Here is an 18,517-nt window from a genome sequence, read left to right as displayed (position 1 = left end):
TTCATCCATATACGTCATTCTGACGTCACAGAATCCACTCGTGCACTCTTGAGTAAATTTTTCAATAGTTTAGAAAGAGCCCTGCCTCCTCGCTATTTCCACACGTGACATCTTGGCTGAATAAATGCTGCTCAGCCACTGTTCAAAGTTTATGATTAACAATAGCTATTCACAATTTATATACAGTTAATTATAACTTGGCTAGACAAGTTGACCAATCAGAATCCCCGAATTACATTGACAAACAGTCGATAGTAAAACAGTCAAAAAAATAGTCATTTAGCATACGAACAAAGTACTCGAATCTATGCAATTTTCTAGTAACAAAGTTTAATCCCGCCGCCAGAAATTGAAACAAATTGTCATTTGTTCAGGCCTGGGATAATTAAATAAACGAATCAGATTGGTCTTACATTTCTGTTATATTGTATTATATCGTGATGACACTCTGCATATGAATACATTTACAACGGTTTAAAGCGCGGTGGTCGTTGCGCAGCGCGTGTTCGAATTTCATGTAAATAAACAATGTATTTTACACGCGTTGTATACGTCGCTATGAGTTCCATACCGAACAGGACGCGGCGCGACGACTGCCGCCCTTCAAATATACATAGACAAAGAAAAACAATGTGGATTCTACTTGATTTCTTTCAAAGAACTATAATTACACGTACGACCTGAATAGACTCAGGCTAGTAATGGCCAGTAAATGAGGCAAGGATAATAATAATACAGTGACAAACAGTGAAAATCGGCAGAGAGTATGTCTAATTTGATTGTGCCTGTATGTTGAGGGCGCAATTCACATGACATGGACATGACGTGACTCATAAAAGTGATCATACAAGTACGATATTTATTTCTAACATTTATCACCACAATGAGAATCAATGTAATTCAAATGACTAATATTAATAATTTTTTTAATAAAACGCGTGACCATTTAGAAAGACAATATCGACTTGCAAATAACATGTACCAGTCTGCAACTGACGCTTGTAAGCTTGCAGTCGTCGTTGAGGGCACAACTGCCATAGCCGAGGAGAATTAAAACAAATGATACTTTGCCACGAAATGCGAACATCTGCTGGAGATGGGTGGGGTATAACATATACCTCCATAGAATAACTTAGTGAAACGTATTTTTGTGTCTTCTCGTCACTCGAACAAGGGTTTTCAGTTTCAATGAATCCGTGCATGTATTCATTACATATTCATTTTTAATTGAGCATTCTTGTTTAGTTTATTTATAATTATACAATAATTATATACAGTGATAATGGTGAAATAAATTCAAACTCGGCTTTTAACGGCAAAATAAATACCCCTCCCCAAGTCCAGGTGAGTCAGTTGAAAACTTGGTTCAAAAAGATGGACGTTGAGAACGCTTTTGGCTCGACCGTGAAAATAAGGTTCAAAACAGCGGCGCATAACCATATACATAACGGGAGTATTCGCCAGGGTTCTAATATTGTTACAGTGAGGATAAAGGAACATGGGAAAGGTATTTGCTTCAGTATTCACAAAACCTTTCATCAATTGGGACATTTTCATGTTTCATTTTCATTTTCACGCAGATTGTGAAAAGAACGCAGTCTTGGTAACGCAGCTCTAAATTTGAAAATATGAATACAGTTCAAATATATTTTTGTTACTGTGATATACCATAATACCTTCGAAAGTGAAAAACAAGATTTTACATTGAACGAAACATGTTTTAAAGGTCGTTATCAACGCAAACATCTTCATACCCAACAATACTAGTTGTATATCAAATTTATTGATAGCAATGACAAGTCCTTGTCCAGTTTTAGTGACTGTCATATTTAAATGCCAAAGTTTGAACATGATCAGCCATGTTAGCAGTTTGGCTCCAAAAGCAGCATTCATTAAAAACAAAATGGCCATCAATCAGCCATTTCGTGCACGTTTCGGAATGGCAGAAATGCTTGTTTTTTGTCGAATTTTTAGTACGTATAAAGTATGTATAAAGGTTATTGGTCAAAACATGTCAGAGATATTACCCTGGAACTGCAGTTGTTAAAACAAAATGGCCGACAGTCAGCTATTTACAACTCAAACTACTGTAGCTTAGAAAGAGCTCCCGCGTGTATTGTATTTATTAAATTGACGAATGAAGTTGACGACTTTGAATTTGAGGCCAGTTCGGGGTAGATGGCGTTAGTTGCGATGGCAAAAAAATTCTTGGTTCAAGGCGAAGCTCGATCTTTGAGCACGGACGCTGTGATGTATTTCATTGAAGAAAACGGTAAGTCGCGGTTTTTACTTGGATCCCGACACCCGCGACATAGCGAGGGGTCACTGTATTTTGGTCATAAATTTGAAGCACCGGTTGCATGTCTCTATCCGTATCAGTACACTGCAGTCATGTATAGTAAGAAACACACATGAAACTAATAACAATTTTTAACTCTAAACTGAACATGTAGACGGCTTAACCCTAAGCATATACATGTGTATGTACCAAGTTTCATTGAATCTGATGAATGGTTGAGATTTTAGTGCAAAAGTTAAATATTTGTTAATTTATATGCAAAGTAAGTCATTGATATACACGGATTTCAACCAAAAACTAATCAGGTTTGCGCTTTATCCAAGAGCATTTATGTACCAAGCTTCATTCAAATCTGTTGAATGCTTAAAATTGGCTAAGTTATATTCAAATTAGTTCATTAACATAAGAACTGTGCATTATCCCAGAGAATCTGTATTAAGTTTCATTGTAATTGTTATGCAAATTAGGTAATTAATATGCACAAAAAATGTACATTATCCCAGAGTATTTCAGTATGAAGTTTCATTGAAATTTGATAATTGGTTCTTGAAATATCAGTGGAAAACGCACACACATGCATTAACCGGACTCCCATTGCTTGCTTCGTACATGGGAATAAAAAAACATAGTTAAACTTTAGTGACCTTATAAGAATTCAGAATGCTCCTTTTCAAAACAAACTAAAAATATGGATGGACAGTTGGAATAAATGTATTTAGATAGAAGTCTCTACTATAAATATTTTTAGTTCAATTTGTGTCTTGTTTTGTATGAACTAAAGTATAAATTTTGAAAGTTATTTACAAGAAAAATGTTTTGTTACAACACCCATTCCATTGTCACATAAACTGTATGTCAAATACATCACACTTATTTTTTAAGTGTACTTTATCTTCCAAAATGTGGATGCAACATTTTGGCCATTATGCATTTTTGGACTGATTGGACTGAACAGACATAATTCTCTATTGGCTTCAGATCTTGATTAAAAGCTTGGTACCCAAAAGGGTATTCATGGGAATGCTTATAGTAACTGAGATTTGTATTCTGTTAAGACAGTTTGTATTTTATTGGCATGTTCTCAAATATGTATTAGAAATTACTCCTTGAGTAAATTGTGCAACAGTTCATCCACAGTTTACATTGAAAGCCAGTCTAGTACTTCCCTGGGATTTTGGAGATACATTGCCAATGATATTGATTACAAGATAAATTAGTGACATTGAACACATACCACAGTGCATATTCCTTTAGGACCAGCCACGACATTTGCCCCTAATACATACTTTCTCTTCAAAGACGTGCATAAAAATGACATTCCTTAACGACCCATTATGTTTAATAGACATACCAAGTGTGAATAAAATATGTCTATGCATGACCGAGATCTGCTTCTGGAATTGCAGAAATGCTTGATTATGACAAAGACACTGGAGAATCTAGTGTCTTTGATTATGATAAATTTCAAGTCCCAGTTTTCAGACTACTTCTAAAGTAAGATAATAAAAACTACCTTGTATGTGTTTCTTTGTATCCAGAGGATCGAAAATGAATGTTTGAAAGACAGAATGTTTTATTCAAAAATGTCATCACACCCTTCATTCTGCTTCACTGTTGAATAAGGCAAGCAGTACTGTTTCAGTCGCAGTTAATAATACATTGCACCAAATTAAAAAACCATCCTGCTATTTTGTTGGTTTTTGGCCCTCTCCATAACGGTCTGGAAATGTCTAGATTTGGCTCATTAACTAATATTTACAACTACCAATGGGAACAGTGCTTGGAGAAATATATACAACTGAAAGTTGTGCTATATTTATCAACCAATCAGTGTTATGGATACCTACTGACTGCAGAGGCAATTGCCAAGCATTTTTTCAGACTGTTATTGAGAAGGCTGATAGACCCACAAGATAGGAGGGTAACCAGGCTCGTGTACACAGTGAACTAATAACTCTAATATAAGAACTATTCTATGATAAAATCTAAAATATAGATACAGCTTTATTCAGACATTCACAAAACAGAACTGCTTGAAATTGTGTGAACTAATTTACCTAAAAGCATGTTTTCATGACAGAAAATTTAATTTTAAAATGACATAATTGGACAACAATGGAGAGTATTTTGGGGTGGAGCATAGATGAAAGCCTGATAAGGACAATAGTTTGCATTAACACAAATACTCTAATTTGAGAATGCACCATTTGAATTATGTAAATTACTTGTAAAACCATTGGCTTCAAAACACAAGTACAGCACCAATAAATTAGTGGAACCTCATTGCAGAATGACAACTCACCAATGGCCCACTCTTGCATATTAATAATAAATAAAACAGAATCACTATTAAAAAAAAACATTTTCACTTGGACATCATTTTTGCTAAACAAATATATCCAGCGACGATACTTTTATTTTTGTTTGTAGTTTTTTGTGCGTCAATTAAATTTGCTTTAGAAAAAATTATTTCAACCTAAAATAAAGCCACCCACAGTAATATATACATTCATCAAATATGAATAGGTTGTTTGTTGGTTAGAGACATGTGTAAGGGGAAGGGGAGGGGGTGTAAATTGCACCACAAGTCTATTTACAAATTTGTATTTAACCACCTCTTTTCATGCACAAGTCTTTTATCCTGTCTGCCATTTTGTCAATTCTAGCTCAGCAATTGAAAATATTACATGTTCATCTCACTGTATTCATATTAGAAACGGACTGAAAGAATCATTTTAACATCAATCTGATGGAGTTTACTGCACAAGTATTGAACGTGTTCCAGACTAATGTTTCTACATTTGAACACATTCCTTTAATGACACTAGGCACTGCAGCAACAGCTTTTACACAGCGCAAAATGATTTATATTACCATTTTGGGCTATAGTCTCTGCAAAGAAAGATGCATAATTATAGGCTTAACACGAGTACACCGCAAAGTACGAACTTAGGCAGTAAGGGTTGACATCGTCCTCTGCACCACATTTGTCAGTACAATCACCATACTTATTTAGGTATACTTTGTTATATTCTTGAGATAATATCTTACAGGCTTAATTAGAATTAATACAAGGCTAGTACAAGAATACTGCGTACATAAGTTAATACTTCTCTTCCTCAATCGCATTAACCTCACTGATTTCCACAAAGCAGACATGTTATCATTTGTTTGCACACTCGATGAGCTTCAGCAAAATGCAAGCAATGCCACACTTGGGTGAAATTACATAAAACAGTTTGTATCGAGATTTTAGATCGGAAACAATCTGACCATGAAAAGGATGCAGATCTTGCACCAGGTACAGTTATACTGGCGACACAAGTGCTTTTCTAAAAAATACATGTAGGCAGACTCTGCAGACAAATCAAGATTATAATTAAGGCAGGATTTGACAAAGAGGACGATTTCTGATTGTCTTTACTGTTAAGGTTATCTAATCAGTCAACTGACACAAGATTCAATTCAGCAAATGAAATAAAACATGAAATTTCTTAATTCAGATGGTGGTGCAATAATCTAGATAACGTAGATTTATTACTTTTTAATGAGTCTGTTTCTTGTTCAATACAACTTCAATTATCCAAATTTATGATTATTAGAACTATTTCCTCATGGATACATTTACTGCCAATTATTGGTCCTCTTAGTTCAGCCTCATCAACAGCGAGGTTTGACAATAAGTACCGGTACCTCAACAAATGAACTCTGTGTTGTGACAAATCTGAAGTCCACCAAATCCGGTGAACGGTGCTGAAACAATATATAAAGATGAATATGCACAGTATCTTATTGGGCTAGTTATGCAAGTGCTGCATGAGTTACTATACTCTAAGCGAAGAGAGCCACTAGCTATGTGACCTGATACCTGCTCAATTTAAGATTATGAGCACGACTGGGTTCAACCATGCACCATGTGAAATTCTATGGTCATAATTGCTCAAGTCATTGAAAGTTTTCACACAAATGAAGAGCACAAAACAAAAGAACAAATATTATGGGGGGGGGGGGGCATTTATGTAGTTAAGTTTTTCTATTAGGTCATTGGAAAAGTCGCCATTCTTGGAAAACAATGAGGTTTGATCTAAACAACAATGTCCAACATACACACACTATAGTGATGTGTTGAATTTTGCAATTATATTCAAAGCCTTTGATACATGACAGGAATTGCTGTACAAGCTGTCTCTATTGCTGACCAACTTGGTGTCTCTTGCTATTTGGCTTGGATGCTTTTGCTTGCTTGCAGTTGTGTGTTGCTGACTGGTTGGCTGACTGACTGACTGTGTGTGTGTCTTGCTATTTAGCTTGGATGCTATTGCTGGCTTGCTTGCAGCTGTGTGTTGCTGACTGAATGTGAGCTTGTTTGTTTGTTGTTGGCTGGTTGGCTGTGGTAGACATAGATTCTATAGCACACCAAATTGGTGTCTGGTGCTGGCTGGCTGGCATGATGTCTTGATTGATACGTGGTGATCTGCTAGCACATAATAAACCTGATTTGTGTACAAGATGACGATATTGGAGAGGCATCGGTTGGTGGTGTGGGGGTTGCATGTTGTGTAACGTGTGTATTGGGTATCGTAAACGAGTAGAAACTGTACATTAAAGAAAGGCCAATCCGACTTTCAACATGTTCAGCTGATCAATCCAGCACACTAACAGTCAATGCTGTGCATCGTCCATGTACATCCCACCCATTGCAGCATAATTCTTTTTTTTTTCAAAACAAACTAATGTAAATGATTTGAAACCATTCGTATTCCATAGGAGGTTGTCAAATGATACATCTTGTTAAAATCAGTAAATGGAAGAGTGGCAGTGTCAATAACCAACAGGGTTGGCTATTGTTATTAACTAGCCGCTGTACTAGTAGATGGTGTTCTCCTAATTCCCGGCTGTAAGTACTGGTCTTTTGATAGTATGGGTACATCTGCTCTCTCTTCCTTTTTGTAAACCAGACATCTCCTAATGAAATGCTACAAACAAATACAAAAGAATTGCATTACTTTGGTGTATTGCTAAAAGAGACTGAATTTAGCAATGGAATATATCAAGTCTCCGCAAGTTTCACCTCGCGCCATCCAGATAGAGTCCGAGTGGGCTCGACGTGATATATTTAACCCTGAACTTATACCCAAAAAAATATTTAATTTCAGGCAATGTGTACTGAAGTAAATTATCTATTTTTGATATGATAAATCAACAAAATTGTAATAATGAGCTATTTGTTGCTATATGGAAAAATACCACTAAACAAATTTTGTTTATTTACTTTACAAATCAGGATATCCTGGCAAAATTCATATCTGTTAAAACGGAAAATTAAGTTCATATAATATGAAAAACCATGGCAACATACTAATGTTCAAAGATATTTACATGTATGAGAGGAAAATATCAAAGTGCTGTTGTGTTGCATCAAGTTATCGAGTGTGCTGTGTTTAGCAGACAAAAAGCATCGCTTATTATGAGTATCTGCTGAAAAATGCCCTCATCCTCACCACACATAAACAGAGAACTCAAACTATTCTGAAAAAGGGATGTCAACTCACCTTGGCCTCGTTACTAACAACAGGTTTGGATGGAAAATCCACATCGGTAGCTTTAAGAATAGTATTCTGCTCTAGTATACTAGCTTGGGAAAGATTATTGCCAAATGGCTGAAACAAAGTAAATAGTGATGCCATTAATAGTGATAACAGTGAGAGTGACAAACAAAACAGCACAATCACATCACACAACCCAGATAGATGGCGAACTAATGCTAAAGATGTGGTGAATAGATTCTCAAATCTTATGTGATCTATTAGTTGTGTAACTGCTTATATAAATAACAATGCATGTCCATACTCAAACTACTGTAAAAATGACTAATTTTCACTGGGTTTAAATTTCGCTGATTTACCATTTCAGACACATTCAGTGGGTTTTAAATTCACTGTTTTATCATTTAGATAACGCGTTTTAATGCGAAATTTAACATATTCACTGGGTTTTAATTTAGTGCATTTTCCAGTCAGCGAAATAAGCAAAATTAAAACCCAATGAATAATTTACCCTTTTACAATAAGCCTTTTTTTATTATCCCATATACAAAATGTAATCAGTGTGCTTTATCAGGAGATGCACTTGTAATAGAACAAAAACAAAATGTAATCAGTGTGCTTTATCAGGAGATGCACTTGTAATATATTAAATACAAAATGTAATCAGTGTGCTTTATCAGGAGATGCACTTGTAATAGAACAAATACAAAATGTATGTTAAGCATTTAAAAATAATATTAATGAAGAATATTTCAAAAATTGCTTATGATCATATTTTTAAAAATGCCATAAAATACTAACTTAAATGAGAAGGTAAATAAAATAATATCAGGACTCAACAATAACATTTATCAATTGTTTTTATGTTTGTTGAGAATAGAAAATCTGTGTTAATGAAGAAACAATATGGTGGTTATTTTACCTTTTTGCCATACAAACATTGATAGAAGATAATACCAACCGACCAGACATCGACTTTAGACGATATCTTGGGAGGAGATTTACCAACAATAAAACACTCTGGCGGTAAATACCTGAAAAAAACATGAACAAAATTATTAAGTATAATATTAGAAATATATTATATAATCCAAGTAACTGTGAATAAGTTAGAGTTCATTATTCTTACTCAATAATTCACAGCAAAGAGTAGTTTTAGAGAAGAAAGAACAAAATTATCAATAAAACATTACCCTACAAGAAAAAATCACAACATATGATATACAAACATATTGTATACAATGTTAATGAGAAAATACTGTGAAGTATGCAGGAAAGCAGTATGATGATTTTATCGAGATACACATACTTTTCCTGTTTGTAAGATAGCCAGTAATGCCAGCGAGAAGTACTGTTAAATCTGTATTAGAAGGTAAATCTCAAAAAGAAGCAGCACCCAATCTTTGTGAACAATTAATCAAAGAAAGCTTAGAAAGAACTCCCATGTGCTGAGAGTATTGGAGACACATTAAATATAATTCGAAATTACTTAGCTGAAAACTAATTATGCAAATCAGAAAATTAATATGACCAGATTTGAGTGTAAAACTAATGAGGTCTGCGCAATGTAACAGAAAATCTATGTCTCCAAGTTTAATTGAAATGTGATTAGAACCAAAAAATTATGAATTATTATGCTTATTAGGGAATTAATATGAACAGATTTTTACCCCAAACTAATTAGGTTTGTACATTGTCCTAGAGCATCTTTGTACTAAGTTTCATTGAAATGGAATAATTAGTACCATGAAAACTCCAAAATTTCGACCCCTCTAAAAATTCGGTCGCCTGTTTATTTGCCGGGTTTCGGTGTTTTATTTACCTCCAAATTTTCGACTCCACTAAAAATTGCCGACTCATTCTTATTCGAAAATTGCGACCAGTTTTAGTTTTCCCCCAAACGAAAAAAAACCCGATGTGAGCGTTCAAACGGGACCTTCCTCAAAGGCATGAATCCGGGTTTCTGATTGACTGAGAGATTTTTATTTTATTGGTAACGAAAATATATTCTAAATAAACGAAGTTTCAAATAAAAACGAACACAAAAATCTCGGCATGCTGCGTTTCTGAATTGTTGATTATTACTGTACTCAGTAGTGATTATAATAATGTACGCAAAATAAATTTGTTGAATGGTTATGAAATACAAATAAAAGTCAACTTAGTTTCATCGTAAGCGAATGATTCCGGTCTCGTATAAACGTTTGATGCTGTAGGATATCCGCCATGTTCTCTTAGGTCAAATAGGTCAAATCGCTAATTAACCAATCAAAAAGCTGGATGATGCCGACGTGTTCAAATTACCACAGCTTATTTAAATATGTTAATGTTATTGAACGCAATGTGGAAGAGATTGATGTTGTAGTACGATATTTTGGCTTGGATTTTGATTTTGATGTTGATGTTTTTAAAAAATAAACTGGTCATCTGAAGAATAATTTAACATTGTTCACAGTGATAACAGCTCATTCTCGAAAGGAAGCTTACCTGCTCACGCTAGTCACGATAAAAATCATACACGTGTACTCTTGAATAGACAGACGTCAATGACTACGGTAAAACTTACTCTATTTTAGCCGGCAGGATTGATTGAAATGTCCGAAAAATGACACCAAAATACACCTTAAAAGTCCCATTTTATTTTCTTAAATCCCATTTTATTTTTTAATCCAAGGGCGAATTTACGGCAGAATTTGGTCCCTCAAATAAGGGACACGTGAGCTTTGATTCTAACCGGATACATTGCACTGGGTCGGGGAGATAGTTTGCTAAACTTCCATGTATCTTTTGTCCAATGGGTACCTGTACTTCGAACATTCGCAAGTTTTCCTAGGTAGTGCGAGACAGCTTTGTCTTTTGACCTATTAGTTTTGTGCTGACCTCTTCTCCGCGTCTTGATGTTTTGTTTTGCTTGTCATAATACTCACTGATTGATGACTTTGTTTAGATTTTGAGTTACAACTCGGCCACGACCTTTGCTTTTACCGTGAAACATGAGGAAGTTTACGTCAATTGACGGACATTGCATTTTTTAAAAACTAATGAAGCACACTGTCTATCATCCCCATTTTTTTTTGCTGATTTCTATTCTGAAAAATTCGACCGTTCGAAAATGCACCTTAATTTTGACTCTAAAAACACGTCACATTTCTAACACCAATTATTTAAAACCGGTCGAAATTTTGGAGTTTTTACGGTACTTTAGATATCAGTGTGAAAGCTTAAAATTGGTTAATTATGCAAATTAGGTAATTAACATGTACAGATTTTAACCCACAATTATTCAGGTCTGTCTATTGTCCTACAGCATCCATGTACATTCATTGATATGTGATGTATAGTACCTGAGATATCAGTGTGAAAGTTGGTTAATTATGCAAATTAGGTAATTAATGTGCACAATTATTTACCCTAAAACTAATCAGGTCTCTGCATAGTCCTAAAGGATCTATGTACCAAGTTTCATTGAAATGCGATGATTAGTACTTGAAAGCTGAAAATTAACTAATTATGCAAATTAGGTGATTAATATGCACAAATATTTATCGAAAACAATCAATCTCTGCATAGTCCTTGAGTATGTAAGTACCAAGTTTCATTGAAATGTAATGCTAACTACTTATATCAAATGCTGAAAATTAATTAATTATGCAAATTAGGTAATTAATATGTACTGATATTACCATAAAAACTATCAGGTCTGTGCAGTGTCGTATGACATCTATGTACCAAGTTTCATTGAAATGTGATGATTAGTACTTGAGATATCAGTGGAAAAACCGAAAATTGACTAATCATTATGCAAATTAGGTAATTAGTATCCACGGATTATTACCAAAAACTAATCAAAACCTAGCATTAGTTCAGAGCATCTATGTACCAAGTTTCATCAAAATCCAATGAGTGGTTGTTTAGATATCAGTGGAACAGTCATGGAACCACTAAAAAATAGCTAATTATCATGCAAATTAGGTAATTAATATGCACGGATTTTTACCAAAAATTAATCAAATCTGCGCATATGTTCAGAGCATCTATGTACCAAGTTTCATCAAAATCCAATGAGTGGTTCTTTAGATATCAGTGGAACAGTCATAGAACAGCTAAAAATTAGCTAATTATCATGCAAATTAGGTAATTAACGAGCATGGATTTTTACCAAAACCTAATCAAATCTGCGCATTGGCCCAGAGCATCTATGCACCAAGTTTCATCAAAAACCGATGAATGGTTCTTGAGATAGCAGTGGAACAGTCGGACACACATACACACATACACACACATACACACACACATACAGACACACTAACTGCAAAGACTCCCATTTTGTGCTTCGCACATGGGAGTCAAAAACCAAATAATGTCATGTAGGTGCTGTATTAAGAGCCATACCCCCTGTTGTATTGTAGCACATATTAGTAGGAGCTGCAACTTCTACCGTAAAATCTGTTAGAACCGCATCCCTAAAAAAAGTTGCACCCATTCTTTTTTAACAATTGGGGATCACAAATTCATCATTTCTCATATGTGTAGATGCTCTAATAGAAACCTCATCCCCTCTGTTGCATTGTACATTTTAATAATATAAATCGTGGCTTCTAATACAGATTTTATAGTATTTGCTCTAAGTTTAATAATTTCATGATTATAATTCAATATGTCCATCTGAGTCAATAACAATGTAATATGCAATTGAAATATCTACTTGAATGATGATGGGTACCGTAAAAACCCTCAAATAAGAGCCACTTTGTAACATTTTCATTTCTGGGTGGTACTTATTTGAGGTAATATTTTGACAACTTTGGCCAGTGGCTCTTAAACCAGGGTCATCAAACTTTTTCATTGTGAAATAGGGAAGGGGATAGGCTAGACTGGCGCAGTCGGGGCGATTAATTTGTTTTTGTAGTTTAAATAAAATTAAATAAATTGCGAAATGGAGGTGTTAGCGCAAAATCCCTTGCAACTGCGAAATCACCCGACTGGTTTATTCTGCATGGCCCTCTATTGACGCTGCAGGAACCCATAGATTTTTCAACGGGTAATTATGTTAATGAGTGTTCTAATTGACAATCATCTGAGCCAATCACAGCGTCTCAACTGACCTCTGACCGAGAAGACGTCGGCTGATTGTAGCAGTCAATATTTTTTTAATTCTACGACTAGTACAAGTTACTTTTTTACACATTGTGATGAATTAGAAACAACGACTACGACAAACTTGAATTTCAACGTGCCGCCATGTTGGGCCTGCAGTGTGACCTTTACCAAGTTGACCTCATTATGCACGTATTTCCACGCCCTTATCATTATAATATGTGCATCATGAATATTTAATAGCAATGAATTTCCTGCAGAATAAACCAGTCGGGGGTGATTTCGCGCTAACACCCTCCATTTCAGATTTTTTTTTCATTTTATTTAAACTACAAAAACAAATTAATCGCCTCAACTGCGCCAGTCTAGGGATAGGCAAACACACACACAACCAAAACAGACAAGTAATTATTAGTGATGTATCATTGCAATTAATTTATTCTGTAAAAATACTGTTATAGGAATAACAAATGTCAAATAAATACGACGATTCGACGTTTCATCGACAATGTGTAGCGATGCCTGAAGTCACGTTTCACTGACAATGCGTAGCGATGCCTGAAGTTGGATTTGGTAGCACTCTCAGTGTCTGACCCAAAACTCGAATCACTTGTACTTCCGTTGTACAATTGTTTATCAAGTTTGGTACGGCCAACTTTTTTCTTGAAAACTGGGAATAACTTGTGTGGCTGTGGCTGTTGATTTGGTGACGATATAAAATAGTTTCGGATAGAATTGATCTGACCAACAGCGACAGGAGAAGACATACTTGCAAAGCAAGCATGGAACGAATGAAAAAAATGATGCCCAATCACTTGTATTTATGGCAAAAACAATAAATAAGAACACGTTTTTCTATAGATTTTTACAGCTTGGGTACTTGGGCATTGTTTTAATTGCGCTAGACGTATGACAGTACAGCTTTGGTTTATATTTCCTGTGTCATAATCAAGCCAGCTTATAATGATATGTTAATGATATTCATGTACTTCACAGTCCACGCAAACAGGGTCAAACTATAGCCCCACCCCTATATAATCAAATACGAAACGATACCGAGAAAGTTACAATTACATGTATTAAAAATAATTTCCTGTGACCAATCGGAGAGACGAAATCATTCACGAATGCCCAGGCCTGTTACAAGGCATTTTCTGATTGGTACAAGTTCAGATTATTTTCAATTCTCACAAGTAGCTAATTTAAATATTTGGGTCAGGCGGGTCACGTAGACTTACTTTGCTGTAAGACAAGTTGATCGCGCAAGTTTGTGGAACTATTCCATTCGACTTCAATTTTGATTATTTTCGGCAAGAGTCCTCCCCAAACTAATGCCAGTTATTTTGTTACTTCCCTGAACATTTTGTCTCGAATCACCCCAAAACGAACGTCTCAAATGAAATGCAAAAAATAACCCAAAATCACGATCATCGAGAGTGGGCTGCGTAATCATTACATTCTCACAGTCGGAGCTACGTCACAATCCTTCAAACATTGCCAGGACCGGATTAACACCTCTGTTTTCCCCCACGCTAACCTGTTTTCCCCCACGCTAACCAATTTTCCCCCACGCTAACCAAATTTCCCCCACGCTAAGGAAAAAATCTTTTGTTTTCTGCTGACTTCCTGTTCCGGTCCGTCTGTGAGAATGTATTTTCGATACCTCTGATTTTCCGATAAAGGTGTTCTAAAATTGTGACGTTCTTTACTTGGTTATAAAGACAACATTGACAATGAATATCTCAACGTGTCCTTCGGTGTTTCGGCAAAAAACATACTAGTAGTTACTACTGAATAGTTTGTGAATTGGTCGATTGTGTGTCAGAAATATAAAATGGACAAGTTGACAGTCACATTCACGCTCTCAGTGCATTTCTTTCGTCTATCATTCTTTCGTTCTCAATTACACTGGACATCAGGCAAGCTATGGGGATAATCTATATTTGTTTCACACCTTCTATGGGGCAATAAACAATGCAGGGTGGAAGTGAGGCACGACAAGCTCGGTGTCTGCCTGATTGTAAACAACCGGGCGGCTGGCGCACATTTCAGGGTTCTTATTGACAAAACCACTCAACTCTTGGTGGCTCTTAATGGAGGGTCAAATGTAACAAATTTTCACTGAGTGGCTCTTAATTGAGGGTGGCGCTTATTTGCAGGTTTTTACGGTAGATTAATGACTTACCAATATGTTCCAGCACCTTGTGAAGTTAAATCCATACCACCTTCCATAGAATTGTAATTATCATCATCCATAATTTTAGATAATCCAAAATCTGTAATCTTAATCTCGCCACTGACTGATCCTTTACCCAGGAGTATATTACCTACAAATCAATTGATTAGATCAGTACTACAAACATAGTGAGAACATTCACAAGCTTTGTTGAGTGATGTATTTTGGGTTTACCCTGAAAGCTAATTATGCTATACAGTATGTGACACAGCATAGCATGACTGCAGGTATGTGGGATATAGTATGACATGATGACCTATCAATAACCTGTAGCTTTATGTTCAACCTGACTACAACAGTGTTGTGTCTTGAAACGTACAAGTGCAACTACAACAGGCTATGAATGAGACAGCAGAATGTATGTTGTACTCTGACGAAAATATCATGTGATACTAAAACCAGCAAACCATCATTAAGTTACCGGTATTGGTTACAAGGATCAGCATAGCTGTATCTGGATGCTCAAAAGAATAACGATATAAATAAGAATTCACAACTTACCAGGTTTTAAATCGTAATGTATAATAGGTGGTTTGATTTCATTCAAATATCTCAAGGCACTGACGGTCTGTAAGATAATTGACCTGGCTTCCTTCTCAGGCACCATTTTGTTTTGTTTCAGATGAAAGTCCAAATCATTGCCATTACAGTACTCTAGAACTGTACAAAATCTACAGAGAGAGAGAAAAATAATGAAATTCCTACAATTACATTGGTAATTACACTGTATATAAAAACACCCATGACCGTCAAAACAGAGCTGAGCTGTGAGCAGAAATAGCCATAAAGTAAATAGTTAAAGCACCCAGGGTGACCAAGTAAATGTATAATCAATGGATATTTCACATATTGGTTAAGGAGTTAGTCAACACGGTAATGGTTTCACTTCAAATTACGAGCTGGCAGGTTTGCATCGACACAATAATTCACCCAGATCTCAAATAAAAATCTGCATTTGTTCTATGTTATGTTAATAACACATAGTCAAAATATTTGAATGAATATATACTGAATACAACTGTTGGTGTGGCCATTGATACACAAAACAGACACCATGTGTTTCATTAAACATTAACACTTATCATATAGTGGCACCATGCTGCACATATTTGAATGGAATAACATTTGTGTGAGCTTCAATGTGTTAATTGGAATTTAGTAATCACCCTTGCAAACCATGAGACAAAAAAACCAATAACTTCCCATTTTACTTGAAAACACCATGTGAAAGACTGCATAAAATATTCACCATTGTAATTTAACTGAACAAAGCCAATGTTTACTGACTAATATGTAATGTTTTCATTTAAATTAAATTTTAATAATTCATAAATAAGTCTTTAAAAACAAAAAGTAAAAGGTTGACTTATGGAATGATTAGTGAGCCTATAGTATTAAATCCCCCCACATCAGTATTAATAATTGACAAATGAGATTTTAATTGAGTAACTCGTTAGTGTGTGACCTCTGAACTGACCAACATAGTTCCCCTTGCACACAATCAATACTTTTATTCCACATATAATTATATAGAGCAAACATTTTTTTTTAAAGCAATGCCGCAATACCACAACATTTTACACTTGTGCATGACATACATGTACAAAAACTAGCCACAATAAGAAAGCCAAAATTATACTGCAAATGGCTCAAAATGGATCCTAAACATTTAAAGATAAACATAGCAATGATTTTTAACTTGTATGCAGCCATGTTGATATCAGTTGAAATCACATCCCAGGTTTTAACAAGTGCCACCCAAGACTGATTTGTCATGGTATTCAAAATCTGTAGAGTTGTTACAGTTTTTGGTGCTGTCTACTGAAATTTTCAACATTTTTTGTTACATTCCAGTGAATCAGACTACGGCATGAGTGATGTGCCTTAATACAGTTGCACTGAGCTTTTTTCCTACATAATGATCTTCTGACATGTTTATTTGCAATACGCAGACAGTTTTGTCCCCTATAACAGAGCTAATTAATGACTACATGACTGTACAAACTGCCGCAACTATTTATCTACATGATTTCATAATATAAGTTTGTGACTAAAAAACCAAGAACCAGTTGTATAATGCATAATCATCATAACAAAGTGACAGTCGTAATTATCAAATTCGGCGAGAAGCTTTGGATGTTTGTATTTCTATCTTATGAAATAATACAAGCTGATAGAATAGTGTAATATGTACAAAATGCATATTGACAACCACACATGATAGAACCCTCACATATTAATGGAATATTATTGCAGCTGTGGTTATCTATTAAAGCATCGGCTGCTGAACATCGCCATGGATAGTCAATATGAATGGTATATAGCAGTGTCAGAAGGTCATGTGTTAAAGGGGCACTTCCAGTTGTCTTACAACAAATTTACTTTCTGGATTAAAATTACAATGGATAACAAAAGATAGATTAACATTGTAAACAACATAAACACTAGTGTCCCATGATTTTTTGGTGCAATCCCTGAGCTCGGAAGGTTCCCCTTTAACATAATGCTCTCAGTCGTTTTCTGGCTGCATTTATCAAATTAATTAAAAGCTTATGTCAAAAATGTGTGTCAAAGCTATTTTGTTTAACATTTTTAGATGTGCAAATAAAATTATAATATATGATTACAATGATGCTGAAATTTTCCATCCATAGTGATATTATCCAGTCTTATCTACCATCTAAATGTCCTTCCTAATATCAATACGAGGTATATAACAACTTTGACCTGTCTGTTTAAAGTGCTCTAGTCCAGTGGTTAATTCACTGTTCAGTTTGTGAGGGATGATTTTTAATAGTAAACTTTTTTTTTTGGAAACATTAATGAAACATCACTAGTCAACTTGATTGTAAACTAATTTCATAAACGTATTCTCTGACACATCTTTGATAAGCCATAATCTTAATTTTCATGAATGCAACTTAAAGTTAAAACAAGTTCAGAAACATTGTTTTATTTGTACCACCCTTCTATTGTTAAGAGGAATTTTGCAAGTTACAGATGGTTGCGACTCAGTCATCATCAATTCAGTTAAGTATGAGTAGAAAGCAAAAGATGAAATGAGTTGTCTATCTCAACTTATCTCTTCTCTTACCCTGAGAGTGATGACTGAGATCTGCCCCGTTCCCATACTGTCACCCTTTCTCCAGAAACAGCACTGCAGACAAGAGGTGCGCAAAAAACAATACAACATTATTTTTTAAAAGCTTAGGCATTCAAGTTTCACATACCAATTGCATTTAAACGAAATGCTGTAATGTTAGAATCATTGCATGTGAGCCAATAAGAAAACAGATATGTGTGGTAATGCATACACAACATACATGTTGAATGCACAAT

The 18,517-nt window shown here is 35.1% G+C and overlaps 1 protein-coding gene across 2 annotated transcripts in view; it reads right to left on the bottom strand.

Moving 5' to 3' along the window:
* Window positions 1-3,854: 3,854 nt before the first annotated feature.
* The window catches only part of LOC100376549 (serine/threonine-protein kinase tousled-like 2), a 31,764-nt gene continuing 17,101 nt past the window's right edge, over window positions 3,855-18,517 (bottom strand). For both annotated transcript variants that reach the window (XM_085501098.1, XM_078008701.2), the window contains exons 14-18: window positions 15,680-15,849; window positions 15,128-15,269; window positions 8,768-8,879; window positions 7,852-7,959; window positions 3,855-7,275 (exon numbers count right to left, since the gene is read on the bottom strand). In XM_085501098.1, the coding sequence (XP_085357224.1) occupies window positions 7,150-7,275; window positions 7,852-7,959; window positions 8,768-8,879; window positions 15,128-15,269; window positions 15,680-15,849 (658 nt within the window). In that variant the 3' untranslated portion in view covers window positions 3,855-7,149. The remainder of the gene's footprint in view (window positions 7,276-7,851; window positions 7,960-8,767; window positions 8,880-15,127; window positions 15,270-15,679; window positions 15,850-18,517) is intronic.

Source organism: Saccoglossus kowalevskii, chromosome 7 (assembly GCF_978046115.1).
Source record: "Saccoglossus kowalevskii chromosome 7, keSacKowa6.1, whole genome shotgun sequence".
In the NCBI taxonomy this organism is placed as follows: Eukaryota; Metazoa; Hemichordata; class Enteropneusta; family Harrimaniidae; genus Saccoglossus; species Saccoglossus kowalevskii.
Note: the sequence above shows the minus strand (reverse complement) of the source record. Positions and strands in the feature narration are given on the sequence as shown.